The sequence below is a fragment of the Anomalospiza imberbis genome, chromosome 8 (assembly GCF_031753505.1).
Source record: "Anomalospiza imberbis isolate Cuckoo-Finch-1a 21T00152 chromosome 8, ASM3175350v1, whole genome shotgun sequence".
NCBI lineage: Eukaryota > Metazoa > Chordata > Aves > Passeriformes > Viduidae > Anomalospiza > Anomalospiza imberbis.
Genome location: NC_089688.1, coordinates 3,586,774 through 3,605,431, shown reverse-complemented (window position 1 = coordinate 3,605,431; position 18,658 = coordinate 3,586,774). Strand labels below are relative to the sequence as shown.

Here is an 18,658-nt window from a genome sequence, read left to right as displayed (position 1 = left end):
TCTCGTGTAAAACAGCACTGGCACCTAGTGGCTGCTGGATCTAGGCACAGCATCCCAAAAAAGCGTGTAGGGAAGCAGGGAAGGGTTGCTGGTCACTGCCTGCCAACAGCCACGATGCTGTTACAGAGCAAATAAGACCAAGGGCTTCTCTCCCAGAGAATTTTCTATGCACAAAATATGAAGAAAATCTCCCAAAAAAAATGCTCCCTAAATTTTGCCCACTGGTGACAGCCAAATAAACACGAGATGTTTGACAAGGGGACCTGCTCTGGGGCACAAGGGACTCTCCAGATATCGTAATTCTGGCTTTCAGTGCTCCCTCTCCCCTGCTTCCTAAAAACTCCCTTTTGGGATCAGATGTTCGTGGTTTAGAGGGTAAATCTTTTAATATGCAATTCAGCTTGGCTTGCTTAAACATGTCCTACTGAAAAAAAAAAACCCACTGTTAGTGGGGTGGCTGGGGAGGTTATTAGGACAGGACATCAGGAGCAGCTCCAGGGATTTGATTCCCAGTGATGTTCTTTCAAAGCTCTTTTTCCTGACTCAGTATTGCATCTGCTTTGAGCTCCTCCGGATGGGGATCTCTGAGGCTGATTGCAGCTGGTTGAAAATGAATAATTCATCCTCTCCTACTGATTTTAAAGAGAGGCAAAATTATCTGATTGATGATTCTCTGAAGAATTAAGGAGATTGCATACAAAATTGGTACACATTATTGGAGCTTATTAAACATTTACAGTTGTTTAGCTGTCAGGCCCTACAAGAATCCTAAATCCAGACCTGAAATATGTTTTCTTCTCCCTGCGGCCCCTGATTCTACCACTTAGAGATGGCAGAAGAGATTTAGGGACTGTGGAGCTGTCCCCACTTGCGGCAGCCCATGGCAGTGCTGGTGGGAGGCAGCTCAGGAGGGATCTGCCACCAGCACTGGCCAGGGAGGTCAAGGCTTTGTCCAGGCAGCTCTGAAACCCTCCTGAGAAGATCCTCTACATTCCTGTGGTGAATTCCATTTTTTGTGGTGAAACCCTTTCAGCCAGCAGGTTTGGGCACCGTCCTTGTACCCTGCAATGGAAGCAATCCAAGCTGTGCTTGGATGAACTCTTGTGTGGGTTTGTAGAGGGACCACAAACCCTTCTGGTGACCCACCTGTAGTGGCCCTGCATCCAGCCAGAGCCTGCTGGCCTTGGGTCCTTCCTGACACTCCAGCAAAGCAGGCTGGGGTCTGTTCAGGGCTGCCTCACCCACAGCTTTAACTCATAAATTCAGTTCTTACTGATTTCCATCGAATTGCCTCCGGGAGAGCCTATTCACCATCAATAGGCACAGGTTTAATGACTAAAGAGGAGTTTACATCATTATTACAATAAGAGTCAGCTGAAACCTGGCCTGGCCAGGACAGAAACCACTTGACTGAGGACACATGAGGAGACTCAGCTGCAGGGAAAAGCCAAAACTTCCCAGAAAGTTGAGCTTTGCACATCAAATGACAACCAGCAGCACCCAAGGGGCAGCAGTGACATCCAGAGCCACAAAAAAACCCTCCCAGAACATCGTGAAATCATCTGGAGTTGGAGGGGAACCACAAGAACCATCCAAGTCCAACCCCTGCACAGCCCGGATACCAAATCTCCTGCCCATTCCTGTAGGGAATGGGATCACCTATGGAGCTGTGATTTGAAAAGCTGATGATGAGCCCTCAAAGGGGACGGTGATGACACGAAACAAGGTCACCCTCTTCTTGTAGTGCCCGAAGTAGCGGAGCCGATACACGCCGGGCTCCGTGCCAGCCGGGATGTGCCACGCAACGGTCACATTGCTCTGGCCACGGGATCCTTTGCTCCAGTAAAACCTGGAAAACAGGCCCAAAACTACAGTCAGCAAGGAAATCCACATTTTCTTGGAGCTCACTACGTGCCACGAGATGAAGACACTCCAGGGAAGTGTATTTTAAGTCCTCCCTGTGCAGGGGCAGAGCTAAACCGAGAGAGTAAATAGTCACTGAAATCGCTAAGTCTGTAATTATTGAGCTCAGGATTTCTGGCACCCATTTCCACATCAAAAGCCCATTTTCTTTTACAGAATCCTTTCTGTTCAACCCCCAAAACTCTACAGAGAATGCTCAGCCTCAAAACCGCACACATCATCTGGACATGAGGGATTTTTCAGCTGGTTCTGAGGGAGCCCTTCTCGGAGAAATGATGAAGATTCACCTACAGCTCTGAAAGGTGTCACCAGCCTTGATGCTTTCTGGACATTTTTCCTGAAGGCTGACATCTTCACCCTTCACTTTTCTTTCTTCCAAACTTTAAAAAAATTGTTGTCTGTTTATGCTGCATGGCACATCTGGCCAGTTTTCCCTGTGAGTCTCTCCTGTTTTCTCTTTGGCATCTTATTCATGCCCATGGTGTGCCAGAGGGATGGATATAGGCTAGGAGCAAGCTGGACCACAAACCTTCTGTAATTCCTGCCCTTCCTCTTCCCTTTCCCAAATTTGCAAGCCTCCATTCCAGATTCTGGAGCAAAGGGGAACATCAGTTTTTCCAATTTAACCACCCCAAGTATGAGCTGATCCTCCTCTGGAGAGCATCACCAGCAGGGCCAAGACTAGCCTGCGGCTGGGAGCTCTGGAATGAAGCCCTTCAGGTTAGACTGGAATGACTCCCGGGATTCTGTGGGACAGGGAAATTGCTCAGGGCACCCACCTGGTGTCCCAGGAGGCGTCGTTCAGCACCACACGCCAGCTGCTGGAAATGTTGGAGTATCTCTCCACCGTCAGGAAGTTATGCTCAGTCTGGAATAAAACCACCAGAGTTAGGCAGACACTGAGGGACAGGCATGTCCCCACCTTCTGTGGCACTTTAAACTGGCTAGGGACTCTGCTTCCTCATGTTTTACCAGCAAATGTGGGAATTACTGGCAAAAGTGTTATATTTTACTGCCAAAGCACAAATTTAAGTAGATAAACGATGCAAAGAACTTATCTGTAGGAAGAGAATGGTCACAATGTCTGTGCAAGGTAAGTGATGGAATTAAGTGCTTTTCTAATTTCCTTTGTTTTGTTAAAATTAAGCAGCAGGGTGGTAGGATGGAAATTAGAGACCAAGTTTGCCCTGGATACCAGCCTGGTCTAACAGATACGACTTCAATATTATAAAGAGATCATAAACAGCCCAAATTCACTTTGTTGCCCCAGAAGCTTTCGGGTGGTGTGGATTCCCAAAGCACACATCTTCCCTTGGTCTCCCAGCAAAGAAAAAAATCCTACCCAAATATCCATTAATCCCAAACACCCAACTCCAGCATCATTCCATCAATCCCAAACACCCCAATTCCAGCATCATTCCATCACATTTACCGCGTTCTCTGCAGAGTTCCTGGGGTTTGCACCCACAAAAGTCACTTCAGCAACTTCTCTCTGGGGGAGAAATTGAGATTTGTATTAAAGGCTGAGCAGCACATTAAGAGCATCCTTTGAAGAGGCCATTTGATGTATTTAGGGGGTGGGTTGGTTTTGTGGTGTTTTCTTGTGCTTGGTTTGTTGTTGCTGTTGTTTTAAATTATTTATAATTTCACTTGTTGCAGCAGCAGTGGACAATTTGTGCTTTGAACTGCTGCTCTGGGCCTTGCCATTCCACTTGTCCTGCTTGCTGGATAAACTCCACCACTGCCCATAAAAAGGGGAGGAAATAAGGGAGATTTTTCAGAATCACTCCCTGCCTTACTGCAGGGAGTAAGGAGAAAGCAATGAGGTGAAAGCTTTTGCTATGAGCATCTTATCTAAATGCTGAGCATTGAAAGCAGAACCATTTCTGACATTTTGATTTCATTTAATTTACATTCCACGGCAGAGGCATCAAAGGTGACCTGATTGCTGCTTGTAAAAAAATCACTGTACAATATTTACCTACTTAATCAACTGCTATTTTGTTTTGAAGCAGAAGGGGAAATCTGCTTTGTGCTGAGTGAAGGGCTTTTATTTCCCCCTTTGTCCACCCATTTTATTCCTATTCAGTACAGTGGCACAGGCATGGAAATGCTCTGTCTCTTCTCAGTCATGCCCACCAGAGACGAGACTTGTTTGATCTGAGGGCACCACAACTCACAAGCTTGTGGCGTGAGGTGGGAGAGTTTAAAGGTTTCTCCAACAGGTTTTAGGGACTCCCTGAAGCTCTCACCTCTCGATACTCTTGTCTCACTTCTTCCAGCACATCCCCAAAGGTTTTCTTGGCCGGCGCGTTCTCGGTGCTGAGAGAAGGCAGCAGGGTCACGCTGGTTACATTGAAAAGTGGGGGCTCTGGACCAGGGGACAGCTCCTGAGTGGCATTCTGGGAGAGGGAAGAGGTGCTTGTTAAACATCCACATGGACAGCCAGGATTCCCTGCCTCCCAGCCTCTGCTCACACAGATTGTAGGAATAATAAAGTGAGCGTGAAACCAAAGCAGAGAATCTCCAGCTGTGCTCTGCCTGCAGAAACAATCCCTGCAGGACCCTTGCTGCCCTGTTGCTGGGGTCTCCTAAATCCAGCCCCAGAACATCCCAGGATATTCCTGCCCATTGCTCCTGCCCGTTCACATGGTCACTGTGGGAATGGGAACCACCAGGTACACCAAAAACACAGATTTTTTTTTTTTTTTTTTCCTTTTGGTAGAAAAGCAGCAACTTCAGGCCATGCTGAAAGGTTGGAGGTATTGATATCCTACACTTTGAGCTGCAAAACGCCCAGAATTTTCAAGAGATGTCAGAGCCCCATAATTGGAATTATTTTCATACCATTTCTCAAGGTGGATTCTGAAGAGAGAGGGCAGCAGTCGGGTGGCCTCGGTAAGGAACGGCCACCACCACTGACTTAAGATTTAGGTGTCCCCAGCAGCCTGTGGCATGTAGGAAATGCTGCTTACCAGAGCAATAGCCTTGGCCAGGCCCCTGTACAGCTGGATGTAAGCAGAAAGGGTGTGTGGCCCATAAATAGTCGAGGCAGCCTCGTATCGTTGAACCTGGAAAAGACAAATTCGGGAGAGGAGGGTTGGGAGGGCTCCTGGGTGGTTTGCACATCCCATCCCAGCCAGCTGAAGGTCAGCAGTGGGTTATTTATTCCCTTTTGGGTAAGGAGACAGTCCCAACAACTTGCAAAAGTATTTCTGCTGCAATTTCAGGTTACTTCTCATTCTCCAATCTATTGCAAACAGGGAGGGCCTCTTTGCTCTTGCAGTTAGCACAGTTTGTACCCACTTTGCTCTTTCAGTTAGCACGGGTTTTACCCTCTTTCCTCTTCCAGTTAGCATGGGTTTTACCCACTTTGCTCTTGCAGTTAGCACAGGTTTTACCCTCTTTCCTCTTCCAGTTAGCACAGGTTTTACCCTCTTTTCTCTTCCAGTTAGCACGGGTTTTACCCTCTTTGCTCTTCCAGTTAGCACGGGTTTTACCCTCTTTGCTCTTCCAGTTAGCACGGGTTTTACCCTCTTTGCTCTTCCAGTTAGCACGGGTTTTACCCTCTTTGCTCTTCCAGTTAGCACGGGTTTTACCCACTTTCCTCTTCCAGTTAGCACAGTTTGTACCCTCTGCTCTTCCAATTAGCACAGTTTTACCCTCTTTGCTCTTCCAATTAGCACAGTTTTACCCTCTTTGCTCTTGCAGTTAGCACGGGGTTTACCCTCTTTGCTCTTCCAGTTAGCACGGGGTTTACCCTCTTTTAAAGGCTTATGGTGCAACTCGCCTCCCCCTCCAACTTTTTGGGGTGGGACTCTTCCAACCCCAGTTCTTCCAACCTTGCCTCCCAGTTCTCCCTGCCCATTTTTGTGGCAAAGAAGAAGAACTGTAAACACACATCATTTCATAAGAATTATTAGCCCTTGATGCCAAAAAGCTGAGCTCTGACAGATTCAATCCCCAGTTTTAACATTTACCTGGTATTCCTCATAGGTGGTGATGTAATGGGTGTAGACATTGCACAGACCTGCAATCACAACATTCATCCCTGGTGTCCCATGGGAATCAAATTCCTAAGGAAGGAAATAAAACCTTTACCTTGAAACAACTGCTTAATGCACGACTATACTGTTGTTATTATTGTCATTATTATTATTATATCAATGTTGCTGTTATTATTGTTATGGTAGTTGGCATTATTATTATTATTATTATTATTATTATTATTATTATTATTATTATTATCCAGGACCGAATACAAAGTTATGGTGGGAAGGGGGCTGGATGCCCAGGAATGCAAACCTACAAGTGCAATTTGCCTTTTTGAAGGTCTCATATTCACTCCCCAAAGAAAAAAAATGGACAAATGACCTCACATTCCAGTAAATCTAGGGGTTTTTTTGGAAGCTGATGTCTGTATACTCCTAAAAAAAAACAGGGATGGAAGTATGAGAAAGGCCCAGGCAATTGTGGAGACAGCATCTGGGATTGGGATTTTATTTAGGCTGCAGCCAGGATGTGTCAATCAAATGGAAAAAATACTTTTGCCCTAATTTTTTTTCCTGCAGTTGTTCTCATGTTGCAGAATCCTGGTAGGGATTAAGGAGCTGAACCCCTCCATCTCAGAGCCAAACCCCTGCTGGCATCAGTTGTGCCTGGATCCCTGTGGAATTGGCTTAATGGACTGAAACCCAAGCAGTTGGTGTTTTGGGGAGGATATTCATTTCTGCTGCCTGTCAGGAAGCAGATGGAAAATCTGTCTGAAGAAAATGGGAGAAGGAAACATCTGTGGGACACAAGCCCCGTGAGCCCAGCTGGGAGGAGGCTCAAGAAAAGAGAAGTTCCAGATGTGCTGTGCTCTGGGGAACCTCAGCAACTCACACTTTTAACAGCTTCCCGCAGCCTGCGTCCAGACATGGTCCTGGGGCATGAAGGGAACAAAGTCAGGCTCCGGAATCACGGAATCCCAGAATCAATGAGGCTGGAAAATCCCTCCCAGCCCATGGAGTCCCAGCTGTGCCCAGTGCCCACCTTGTGCCCAGCCCAGAGCAGTGAGTGCCACCTCCAGCCCTCCCTTGGACACCTCCAGGGATGGGCACTCCAAAGCTCCCTGGGCAGCCCCTGCCAAGGCCTGAGCACCCTTTCCATGCAGAAATTCCTGCTGCTGTCCAAGCTGAGCCTCCCCTGGCACAGCTTGAGGCCATTTCCCCTTGGCCTGTCCCTATTCCCTGGCAGCAGAGCCCAAGCCCCCACCGAATTCTGGAGAGCAGGGATCTAAAGCAGGAATTGCTGGCTGGACTTGCAGCACCCACCAGAAATTCCCACAGCAGCTCCAGCACTGCCCAACATCCCTCAAAAGCCTCTGTATTCAAGTTCAACCAAAAGACCTCAAAACATTTCACACCCATCACCACAGCCAGGGAGAGGCTGGAGGCACCCCAGGGCAGGGTAGAAATAAAGGTACTAGAGATAAATCATTATCTTATTTAAATTTGCATCACTGCACCACCAACAGTCAGTGCAATTCATCACTGTGGTGTTTGTGGTGCCAAAAACAGAATCAGTGTTAGCAAATTCCTTTGGTTTCCTTGAAACTGCATTTTGTTACAACCAAAATGTTTCAGGATGCCTGTGTGCACCTCAACCGTTCTCAGGGTGAGTTTGGGGACAATTTTGAGCCTACCCCCCTTTCTACCTGCAGGCAGAACTGTTCCAGGAGGTTTGAGTGAAATCTGGCTGCAGTAAATGCAGCAAAGCCCAAGGAATACACACGTGAACTCCCCGGGCACAGCAAGGATTGCCAGGGATCCGATGGCAGCAATCTGCACATCCACGATGTCTGGGTGCCAGGGGTGGGGCCAAGTCATCTGAGGGGGAGGAAAAAGTGCATATAAATACTCTGGTTTAGTAGCAAAACAAATAATCGGAGGTGTTTTCCTTCCTACAGTCATCAGCCAGGCAGATGAATTTATTTTGTGAATTTACTGGTAAATTCAATTTATTTGTGAAACACGCGAGAAGGCGTTTTACCTTCATATGATGTCTGACCATAAGGCAGAAGTAAATACAATAGGTAAGGCAAAAAACCCCTAAATAAGGTTGCCACGAGGGACAGCTTTAGGCACAGTGGGTAAAGAGGGTCAGGGTAGCACCTAGAAACCTTTCACCTGCATGGGAAAAGGAGAGAATTGGGATTGATGAGATGAAAAATCCCACTCCAGCAAGCCCAAAAAGGTTGGTTTTTTTTTTTTTTTTTCTGAGGAGCAATTTGCTGGGAGCAAAACATGAATGACAAAAGCTTGTGAAGCACATCAGAAGCAGGAGGCCTGCCAGAGCATCCCTAAAATGTGCTAAAGCCATAAGAATAAAGTGTAATTTACTCTCAGAAACACCATCCTGCATGGAGGAGGAGGCTGGGGGAGCTGGGGCCTCTTTTGGGGAGAGCTGAGGTGAGGAGCTGATTGAAGTGACAGCAGGGAAGCCTTTAACGAGGCTGGTGAAAGGAATAATAATGAATTTCCTTACCCAGATGGCCTCGTTTAAGTGCTCTGCAGAGCCCTGGACATGATCCCTCTGCATGGCAGCGTTTGCCTCAGTGCCAAGGGAGCATCAGGTGGGAAAAGGGGCAGCAATTTCCAATGAGAGTTGTAAAGCAGGATTTGGGGAGAGCTCAGAAAACGCCAAGCCATGCCCTGAGCATGGGCTGGGATCGATGGAGCAGCAGCTCTGCAGAGCCCGTGCAGCCCGTGCTCCCTTCCTTGTTCTTCACCAGACACCACAGACACTGCCTGGAGCTCCCTGACAAACCCAGGAGGGACTGGGATCTGCGATCCCTGCACTCTCCAGGGCACACACAGGTGTGTCCTTACCTCTCCCGTGTTGAAGAGGATGGGCTTGGGTTTGTGGCAGGCTTTGGTTTCGTGCGATGGCTCTCCCAGAAGCTGGTCCCGGATTTGATCCCAAAATGGGTCCCCTTCTACTGAGCCTTGAGGGAGAAACATCTTTAAACTCTGTTCCTCAGCTGCCCCAGCAGCTCTCAGACCCTCCCTGCTCCCAGGTAACAAGGACAAATGAGCAGAACAGTCCCAAAACAGCTCTTTCTTCTCCCTAACCCCCATCCCATCCCTTGCTCTCCTTCCTCCCGGGCATGGCCATATCTTTTTCCCAAATGGACACAGACAAACCTGTGAGGGGATTTCCTCCACCTCCCCAAAAACCACCCCTTCGGATGCTGAGAAGTGATTCCAGGGCTTTCAGTGCATCTGGGGATGCCCCATTGGGATCTGCCCCCAAATTACCTTGGGTGAAGTTGAAAGCCCCCACTCCGTCAATAGTCCCCGCAGCAAAGCTGTGGCCCAGGGCTGGTTTACAGGTTTTAACCTAAATCAGAAGGGGAGAAGAACAGGAAAAAGAGACAACGCCCACGTTCCCTCATGGTGGCAGGTGCTGGAACCTGCAGGAACAGGGCGTTTCCTCCTGCTCTCACCGTGTGTGTGGCGTTGAGCTCCACGGACACATTGCTCATCTTCACCCACTGGTGGGCAGTGCTCAGGGGTCCTGTCACCTCCTGGGAGGCTTTTTCATACAGCTCCTAAAGGACATGTGAGGGGGAAAAAAATCCCTGTGGGACAAGCAGTCAGGAAGAGCCGTATGGATCATTTCCTCATTCCACCTTCCCGGGGCCTTTTCCAGGCATAAACCTGTAATTCCCAAGTCCCTTTGTTTCTGTCACCCCTGAGCCCTGCAAGCTCTGTCTCAGGGAGGGAGGACACTTCTCTTTTACAGCTGAAACATGCCCCTATTTCAGCAGGATGGCAACTCCCTTCCCCTGGTTGCCACCTCTTGGCATTTCTCACATCTTAGGCCAAGCAGGAAAAATGTTTTCTGTGAGAAAGAAGCGTTTTGCTCTACTCACTGCCTCAAAGTGCTGCAAGTATTTACTGCACCCCTGACAGCTGAAGGGATTTACTACACACACTCAGTCCCTCAGGGAATGGTTTTCCAGCCTCAGGTTGGTCCATGGGAAGGGTTGCCAGAAGTTATACAGGTTTAATGACATTCCTGGAAGGAGCTGAGGGCACAGCCTTGGAAGGCCAGGAGTCTGAGGTGTTAAAGACAACAGCAGTGGTTTTGCCCTGTGTTTGATGCACACACCAGCACTCTTGGACTGGGGACAGAGGCACAATCAGCCTGGAGTGACTTCAGGGCACAGCCTCTGCAGAAGCAAAGCCACCACCATGCCTCCTGCTCGCCCTCCTCTGCTGGACACGCTCCAGTTCCTACAAGCCCTGTCCCTGAAATGCTGCCAAAAGCTCTCCTTGCACTCACTGCTCTCACATCACACAGGAGGGGAACCAGCAAATTCAGTCCAGGGTGGCTTCAGAGCCCACAGGTGACAAAAGGGAACCCTTAGGGCTGAGGAAATGCAGGGCCAAGCAGAGCAAGGGGAGCATCCTCTGTGGGGGTTTCAGCCACACTTTTTACCTCACATTTGTGTCAGTTTGGGAATGTGATGTCAAACGGGCCCACAAGTGGTGTGTGGTGGTGTCTCTGAGCTCTCCCAGGAGGGTTTTTCCCATCATGGTGCCTTTGAGGTGAATGGGAGGGAGGGAGGGAGATAAGAGGGGACATCCTCATCCTATCCCAGTGAGGAACATTGAGATCAAAACCACCAAACCAGCATTTTCAAATGACAACACCTGCAAGGATGTATCTTAATAAAAGTATGTGTTGTCCAGTCTAAATTCAGGTTTCTAATCAGATGTGTTCTACCTGAGGAAATTTTTCACTACCATTCGGATTTCCTACACTGTCCTAAGCCTAACAAATTCCAGGCTCTGAGGTCCTCTTGATTCCAGTAGACAGAGACATCACCAGCTGGTTGCAGAACTCATTTACCCATTAAAAACAAAATCAAGGAACTTGAGAGTAATTTGAATCTACAAACATTCACCAAAGCAGGTACAAGATAGATAGAATATGGAATATAGGAGACAGAAGATAGAATATGGAATATCCAGAGGGAAGGGATCCACAAGGCTCATCAAGTTGTTGAAATGAGCACGAATTCCCATCTTAGCAGCACTCACACACACTCAGAAAGCAGAATATCCCTTACCTTTGCTTTCAAGTAGATATTTTGCCCTATAATCCTGGTGCTCTCAAACATATCCTTCCCGGGCCCCTTGGCCATGCACATGGCTGCCTGTTGGGAAATTTGTTTGGTGATCAGTGACTATGGAGAGCATCTGGCACTGCCAGGTGCTTGTCAGGCTGTGGGAACCGAGGGCTTCTTGCAGGCCACATCAAATTTAGGCAGGGGGTTGCTACACTCAAGTTAAATTTGGGGTGAACAACCGGAAAATCGGGTGCGTGAGGGACAAAGCACAGGTAATTCCTGGAAGTGGCATCCAGGACAGTCCAAAAAAAGGGGATTTTAGTGCCCTCCCCGTGCACAATGCTCAAGCACAGGGCCCTGCAGCGGGGGGGACAGGTGGGTCACACTCACCCCTCCGACGGGACAGGTGCTCTGGGGGTTGTCACACGACTCGCCCGTGTTGGCGCAGAAGGGGCCCCGCGTGTTGGGGGACACGTCTCCCAGGTTGGAGGAGGCAAAGGCGGCCACGAAAGAGCCCTGCCGAGGCCGGAGGAGCCTTGCAGTGCCTTGCAGGGAAAGCTGCAACGCCGGCGTGCAGGTCTCCCTGCAGCTGCTGTGCTCACCAAGCAGGACTCTGGTTTATTCCCAAAGTCACTGGGAGCTCTGGAATGAGGGTTTAGGCACATCCCAAGGGGTAGGGCAGGAAGAGCAGGGGAGAATTGGATGCACATGATGCCATTTCAGCAAAAACAGACAAACTTCACACCACCTTGGTGTGCAGACAGTGTTTCCTCCTCCCCCTCTTCCACCTCAGCTCTCCCCAGCTTCTCATGCTGCTGATCAGATGTTTGTGGGTCATTGGAGCACCTTGCACAGGATTTTTTCCCTTCCAGGTGTTCACCACGACTGAATTACAAGGTGAGAACTATTGGAACTGACTGCAGGGACACTTCCCAGGTTGTTCAAGGCTTGAACGCTTCAAGGATGAGGCAACCACAACCTCCCCAGATTTTAATCAAAATAAATGTGAGTTATTCCTCAAGTCTGAATAACTGCCACCCATTACTAGTTTGGAATGTCAAGAATACCCCTTCCACTTTCCCTTCTGAAAAAGGAAACAAATCAAAGCATTCACCTCAATCCTTGTGTTCCTGTGTTTGCCCTGCTGTCCCACCTCACCCCTCCCCATCCAGCCCTGTTTCTCCCATTCCTTTGGGTGCTCCCACCTCTCCAGGGAGCATTCCCTTGTTCTTCTCCTGCTCAAATAGGTAGGAGGCGTAGCCCACGTTGTCGCTGTTCACCAGGTGGTTGGAGTTGTTCATGCTCACCGGGTGCACGGCAAACCAGCTGAGGACGGGTCAAAATTAAATTAAAGTGAAATTTAAAAAGTGAAAATGCTCAGTTCACTCCATGCAGGGGCAATTGACCTACTCAGTCCTATTGAATTTCAATCCTATTGAATTTTCCTATTCCTAATTTGGGGGAATTTTCTTTGGGAGAATACACACAGAGACTCATGGTGCTTAGGGATGGATTAACAGGAGCAGAGTATTCCCATCCTGCCCCTTCCTAACCAGGGGGCTCATGGCTGTAACAATCCAGGCTTTGAGGCCTGACAAGAATTTGTCACTGTCATTATCAGGGCCACCAAGAGCTCCTTCAGACCTGAAATGAATCTTGCAGTAACCCAGAGAACTATATTTTGCAGAGATTTTTATATTCAAAGGAATGAGGAGGAGTCAGTGATGTAAAAATCAGGGAAAAAAGGAACACCTTCATTCCTACAAAAAATAATGAGGGTTTGGAGAAAAACCTGCTGCTGTGGTGGTCAGTACCTGATAAGGCCTAGCTCGTGTCCATCTTCATCTACCATCTTCAGCAACACCATTTCTTTATCCGTGTTGGATGAATACCTGGATGGGAACAAAGCAGGGAAATCCCTTCAGAGTCAGGGCTGTGCTCTGATCCTCTGGCAGGTAAAATCCCCACTAGGCTGAACAAGGATGTGAAAAGGTCATTCCAGGTACCACCAGCACACAGCAAGGCCTTAGAGAAGCATCTGGAACCAGCTGGGAAGGCGAGGGAAGAGCTGTGGCTGTCACTGTCCTCAGGCACTGCTCCTCCAGGGAATGGAGGTAACCCAAATTTGTGCACCAGGGACAGCACTTTAATGCCCTCTGACCATTTATTTGTTAAATAAAGCACAAGGTCGCATCCTTGACCGATTTCTCATGCTTGGAGAGGGCAAGTACAGCTTCCAAGCCCTTTTCAAGCACTTAGTTTTTTCTCCTGCCTGGGGAGATTTTACCTGTTCCGCTCAGACTCTGGGTTCGCGAGGTAGGAGAAAGGGCTCCGGTTGATCTGGCTGTTTTCTACCGCGCCTCTGTTTATAAAGAGCCTTCCTTTCTTCATGTTCTCATGGGCAATATCTATGCTCTGCAAAGCAGCAAGACAGGGACTATCAGTCTGTAAGGCACGTGGGAGGTTATCTGGAAAAACTCTTTCTTTCCCTCCCTGTCCATCCCCAACCCTTTCTTGGAATTTGGGGGTGCTTGTTTGTTTGGGATTTTTTCCTAAACTCATCTAAAATTCTCAAAAATTACAACAACATTTTTGAACTACCAACAGCTGTCTCTGAAGAAAGGGCTCGAAGCTCCTGCTTTTTGAGCTGTAAACAAGGAAGCCCACCTCAAAGCAGGCTGTGCCACGTGGAGGTGCCACCCCAAACACCACCGCCGGAGCTGTGCTGGGCACCAACACGCTGAACTGGGCAACACCAACCTTCACAATGCCGTTCACGATGGAGCTGAGGGCTGGCTGGATGAGCCCCTTGCTGGTGATCCAGAAGAGGGTGTACTGGAAGTACCCTCCAGGCCCTGAGTGCGTGTGGGTCCCGCTGAGGATGACGTTGTCCTGCCGGTACAGCTCGCCGTACTTGCTCCGCAGCTGCTTCAGCACCTGAAGGGGAGGAGATGCTCCTAAAAACCCCAACCAACCATCCCCCTCCTCACTCTTCTCCTTCTGCCTGGCACAACAACAAGGTTGTAGCTGTTGGCTTGGCAGGAGGCTCAAAATAGGAATATCTGGTAAAAGACCTTTATATCCAACCCGAAGTGCATGCCATATCATCCCAGGAGGATCCACGGTTCTCCAGCACCTCCCTATCATTGTCACCACTTTGTAATGAAGGGATGGGACTACTTTCAGGCTAAGAATGATTTATTGCTCAGATAAGCATCAGTCTCAGAGGCTGTGAGATTTTAGAGGAGCAGGCAGTCGGCCATAGCTCAAAGCAGTCACAAGTTCTTCGTTACAGGGCAATACAGAACTTTCTAACCCAATGGACAGATGCCACATGGTTTATTTTGCTTTTCTAACCCGTCACCTTTACTTACTTCTGCTGCACTGTGGATACTTTTATCTAATGGGCTTCTGTCACACTTATACTTCTATTATAACTTCTAAACTCTCAGTTTATTCCCTACAGCCGCACCCCTACACTATAAACCCCTCACCATCTTATCAATGCAGTTTCTCACTTACCTAAGGCATATTCCTACTTACAACTATAGAAACATAAGCTTATGGTTTTTCTGCTAAATGTCTGTGTATTGTATTTTTACATCAATCCAAGCTTCTCCCAAGGCTGCAGATCAAATTCTTCATGTCTGTGGAAGTTTCTGTTTTTCTGATTCCCACACCTCCCTCCATCCTGTGCTGCACTAGAGGCACCATGATAACGTATTTGTGATTCCAATGAACTCCTGGTAATTCTTCCACTAAGAGAAGAGTGAGCAAAGTTTGCTGAGGGGCCCAAAGCTCTTCTCCAGCAGAGACACAGCATCACCCCAAGGAAATCCCAAAGGATAGCTCCCAGCCCTCCTCTGCAGCCCCATACCTCCAGCCTGACTCTCTGGGACACCATCCCAATGTCGGCGCTGACGAACACGACGCGTCTGGAGCCCTCGGGCTCTGCCACGATGAAGGCTCGGCTGTAGAGGCGTGAGAGGAGCCCCCCACCCACCTGGTCAGGGTTGGCATATCCCATCTGCAAGAGAGGAACTCCATCAGAAACACTGAGCCATTTATTCCTCTGCTTTTCCTGAGTAAATTTGCCCAGGGATCACTCAACAACTCCAAGCTGCAGCTCTGTCTTGCCCCGCATTCCGTGGAATGGTTGGGCTCAGAAGGGGCCTTAAAGCTCATTTCCTCCCAACCCCCCTTCCAACCTCCCACCAGCCCACATTGCTGCAAACCTCAAGGAAATTTCAACTTGTGTTTGATGGTGACACACATTTGGCAAGGCAGAGGCTCCAAAGCAGAATCCTGAAAAAAAATACTCCCAAAGGATGAAAAATCAGTGTTTCACCACCCCCATGAGGAATTCCCCCAGCTCACCAGAGGCACCTGTGCCACAGGCCCTGTGCAGTCAGCTCTGCCAACACCCACCAAGTACTTTGCCTCTTCTGCTATGTTGTTGGTGCAATCTGTAACAGCAAATGGCAGATCAGTGGACACATGAGCGAGCAGAATCGGGGACAAAAGAGGCCAAAGGGCTCTGGCTGAGTGCTCCGAGTGGATTTCCAGCAGGATCTCAATGTGCTGAGGCTGTGAAGGCCTCTGGGGTGGCAAAGGGTGGAGTAGGCATGAAGAACCACCCAGGGAGCTCTCCAGAGAGGTCAGTGGACTGTGTCAGATGGGTGGTGATGCACAGCAAGGGGGAACCAGCCCAGCATTCCCAGTTAAACCCTCCAAGCCCACCAGTACCATGCAGGAACCAGGTCCAAGTGCTGTTTGACACAGACAATTCAGCTCAGCAGTGGTAAGAAAAAAGGGATGGTGTGTCAGGAGCTAATGGGAAAGGACTAGGGAAGAGAGAAGGGCACATCCAGCACATCCTGTGCCCAGTGCTGCCTTGGTCTTCCCCCAGAAAATCACAGCAGAGCCAGCTGAAGCTCAGAGAAGGGAAAATCAGTTCTGAGCAGTGATTTCCAGACAAATGGTGAGGAAAAGGTCTCTCTCACCCCAACCACCAGGAAGGTGCAGAAATCCTTCCAGGATGGGCAAACCCATGGAAGAAAAGCCATGGATGGCTATAAAAATCATAATCAATCAGAAAGGTTATCTGCATCTCAGGAAATCCCAGAGCCACAAATCACTGCTGGCTGAGATAACACTGTGGGAAAATATGAACCATCTCTGTGTGCTTGCTCTGTTCCCACAGCCCTCCCCAGGCAGCTGCTTTGGGATCAGGGGATGCTCCATCTTCCCAGCCTGGCCTTTCCTGGGCTGTCACTTGAAACACAGGAGAAAGGAAACACTCACACTGGCCACAGACTGATGCCATTTCTGCATTTAAAATTACACCAGCCAACTGGGCCACCCCTTTAGAACTACCCTTCCTCCTCCTCCCCTAAAAGCTCTGACACAGAGGAGAATCGCTTGTGCAAAACTTGGGCATGTTACAGCCTAAAAACATGAAGCTTTGAGTCCCAGATGTGAACTACACCCAATTTGAGACCACAGTCTGGAAGCTGGAAGGTCGCACTGGTGAGATATTGAGTTCAGCTCCCAACACCCTCGTGCCTGTGCCTGGGGATGGGGTTGGAGGCATCAGTGGGCTGTGATGGGGCTGTAAAACCCATTGGTCAAATCCTGGGAGTGAGAGGCTCTCAGCAGGCACGGAGAGGGAAGGGAGGATGGAAGGAAGGGGTGGATCCCTGCAGCCAACCTCAGCCCATCCCTGGGGCCGTGCATCCATGCCCAGAGAGCTGCTGCTGTGGTTGGGTGAAGGGACCACGTGCAGAGGTGGTGGTGACAGCTCAGGAGTGACCTGAGACCTCCACCTGTCCCCTTCTAATTTAAATCCTGCCCTGGGCACCCCCTGGAGCAGAGGGCTTGGAGGGGCTGGGATAGCTCCACTTGCCATTGGTGTTTTTGGTGAGGAAGTGCAGGACCAGGAGCACCACGGTGAGGGAGATCATCAGCACCAGGCACACGATCAGGATCACCTCCAGCCGGGAGAAGGAGCACTTGGACCTCTTTCCAGGCATGGTGGGGGCACTGTGGGAGCAGAAAGGAGCCCGTGGGACATCCAGTGAGGGGCACATCCCACCCAGAGCTCACACCCCACCCTCAGAGAGCTGTTTGTGTCCCCCAGCCCAGCATCAGAGACGGCAGCAGCACAGAGAAGGGTGGGAAGTGGAGATTTCTATTTCAGCTTATGACAAAAATGTGTCTCCTGCTGGCAGCAATCACTCCCTGACACCAGGCCTGATAGGACAGGGAGAGCACCCAAATCCCCGAGCCTGTGTCTCCCAAGACACTTTGCTCGCCCTTCTGAAGAGATCTGGCAATAAACCCCACAATATTCCACCAGATCCTGTGTTCTCTGAGTGGCTGTAGGAGATGCTGAAGCTCAGAGCACAGCAGAAGATAATACTGTCACCATAATAAACATCAATTTAGGAATCTCGGCTTCAAGGTCCCTCCCAACCCACACCAGCCTGTGAGTCTCCTGTGATTAGAGAGAGAAGAATGAGGCAGAGAATCTGATTTTCCTGGCAGTAACATTTGCCAGCTCTGGTGAAGCTCCTGCCTGCAGGCTATTCCTCACAGGGAATGTGCCCTGGAAACAATGAACCCGCAGGAAACAACTGCTGGAATGAGCACTTATGCTCCTGAAAAGGTTGCAGTGAGAAATGACATCAGCAGAGAGCCAAGTGGCCACTCGGACTTGCTCCAGGTGACCTCTCCTATCAGCTTCTTCTGCTACGGCACTCGTGGTCAGGGCTGAATTTCACAGAGCAAATATTGTAGTGACAACAAATCTAAAGTTCCAGGTTTCCTGCCTGCCCTCTTTGTTGCCTGAGCGTGGCATTGGCTGCCAGGCACCCCGAGCCGTCCAGAACTACCCCAGCCCCAGCCTGAAACACATCAGCATCACACACACCCACACTCCTCACCACCCCGCTGATTAAACTGCCCCAAAAGCGGTGGAAGCTACAAACCCCGATCCTACCTGAGCTCTCTCACCTGTCCCAGCAGCTCCCAGCTGGAAAGTTCAGTTGGAAAATTCTTGCTGAGTAACCCCGTGAGTCAAGCATGGCACAAGATAAGGAGAAACCAATCAATAATTTGAATCCCACAAGGAGGTGATGGAAGGTTGTTCCCTGTGTGTTTCTGTTAAGCTGCAGGCAGCATCTCCCTCTCCCAAAATAACCTCTCCAGCAGTGCACTGCTCAGCTCTGCTGCTCGAGGAATTTGGGGATGTTTTTTCCTCCTCTGCCTCATCACAGCTTGGTCCAGCCTGTGGAATGGTGGCTGGATGTGACTCCTGATTCTCATGGAAGTTCAGTGCTCGTGGTTTCCATGCTCTACTAGAAGAACTTGGAAACACGATTGCATTTTAAGTGTAAAACACTTCTATTCATGCATTTCTATTTAACAAAATCTTCATTTGTTAAAACCCAGCTTTTTTCCCCACCTGTTTCAAGTCCCAGCTAGGCCTGGATAAATTCTCCAGCTGCTCAAATAGCCTTATCCAAAGGCTTTTGGCACTTTGCCTCTCCCCAAAGCGACAGGACCCATCACACCCTCAGATGGTGGTGCAGCAGGGAGGGAAGTTCCAACCAG

The 18,658-nt window shown here is 49.3% G+C and overlaps 1 protein-coding gene across 2 annotated transcripts; it reads right to left on the bottom strand.

Annotated features, from left to right (window-relative positions):
• Positions 1–1,548: 1,548 nt before the first annotated feature.
• LOC137477804 (putative neutral ceramidase C) lies at positions 1,549–17,113 on the bottom strand. 2 transcript variants are annotated; one of them, XM_068197014.1, is made up of 20 exons: positions 16,950–17,113; positions 15,422–15,510; positions 14,922–15,071; positions 13,805–13,981; positions 13,332–13,459; positions 12,859–12,936; positions 12,250–12,370; positions 11,435–11,560; positions 11,045–11,131; positions 9,413–9,517; positions 9,225–9,306; positions 8,796–8,911; positions 7,699–7,793; positions 6,808–6,847; positions 5,904–5,999; positions 4,899–4,994; positions 4,176–4,325; positions 3,356–3,415; positions 2,703–2,791; positions 1,549–1,849 (listed from the first exon to the last, which is right to left on the bottom strand). In XM_068197014.1, exons 1-20 carry the CDS (start codon positions 17,074–17,076, stop codon positions 1,660–1,662), a joined length of 2,202 nt encoding a protein of 733 aa, XP_068053115.1. In that variant the 5' UTR covers positions 17,077–17,113; the 3' UTR covers positions 1,549–1,659. The 2 variants fall into 2 exon arrangements, with proteins under 2 accessions (XP_068053115.1, XP_068053114.1); XM_068197013.1 differs by lacking the exon at positions 16,950–17,113 and adding an exon at positions 16,048–16,370.
• Between the last annotated feature and the right edge of the window lie 1,545 nt (positions 17,114–18,658).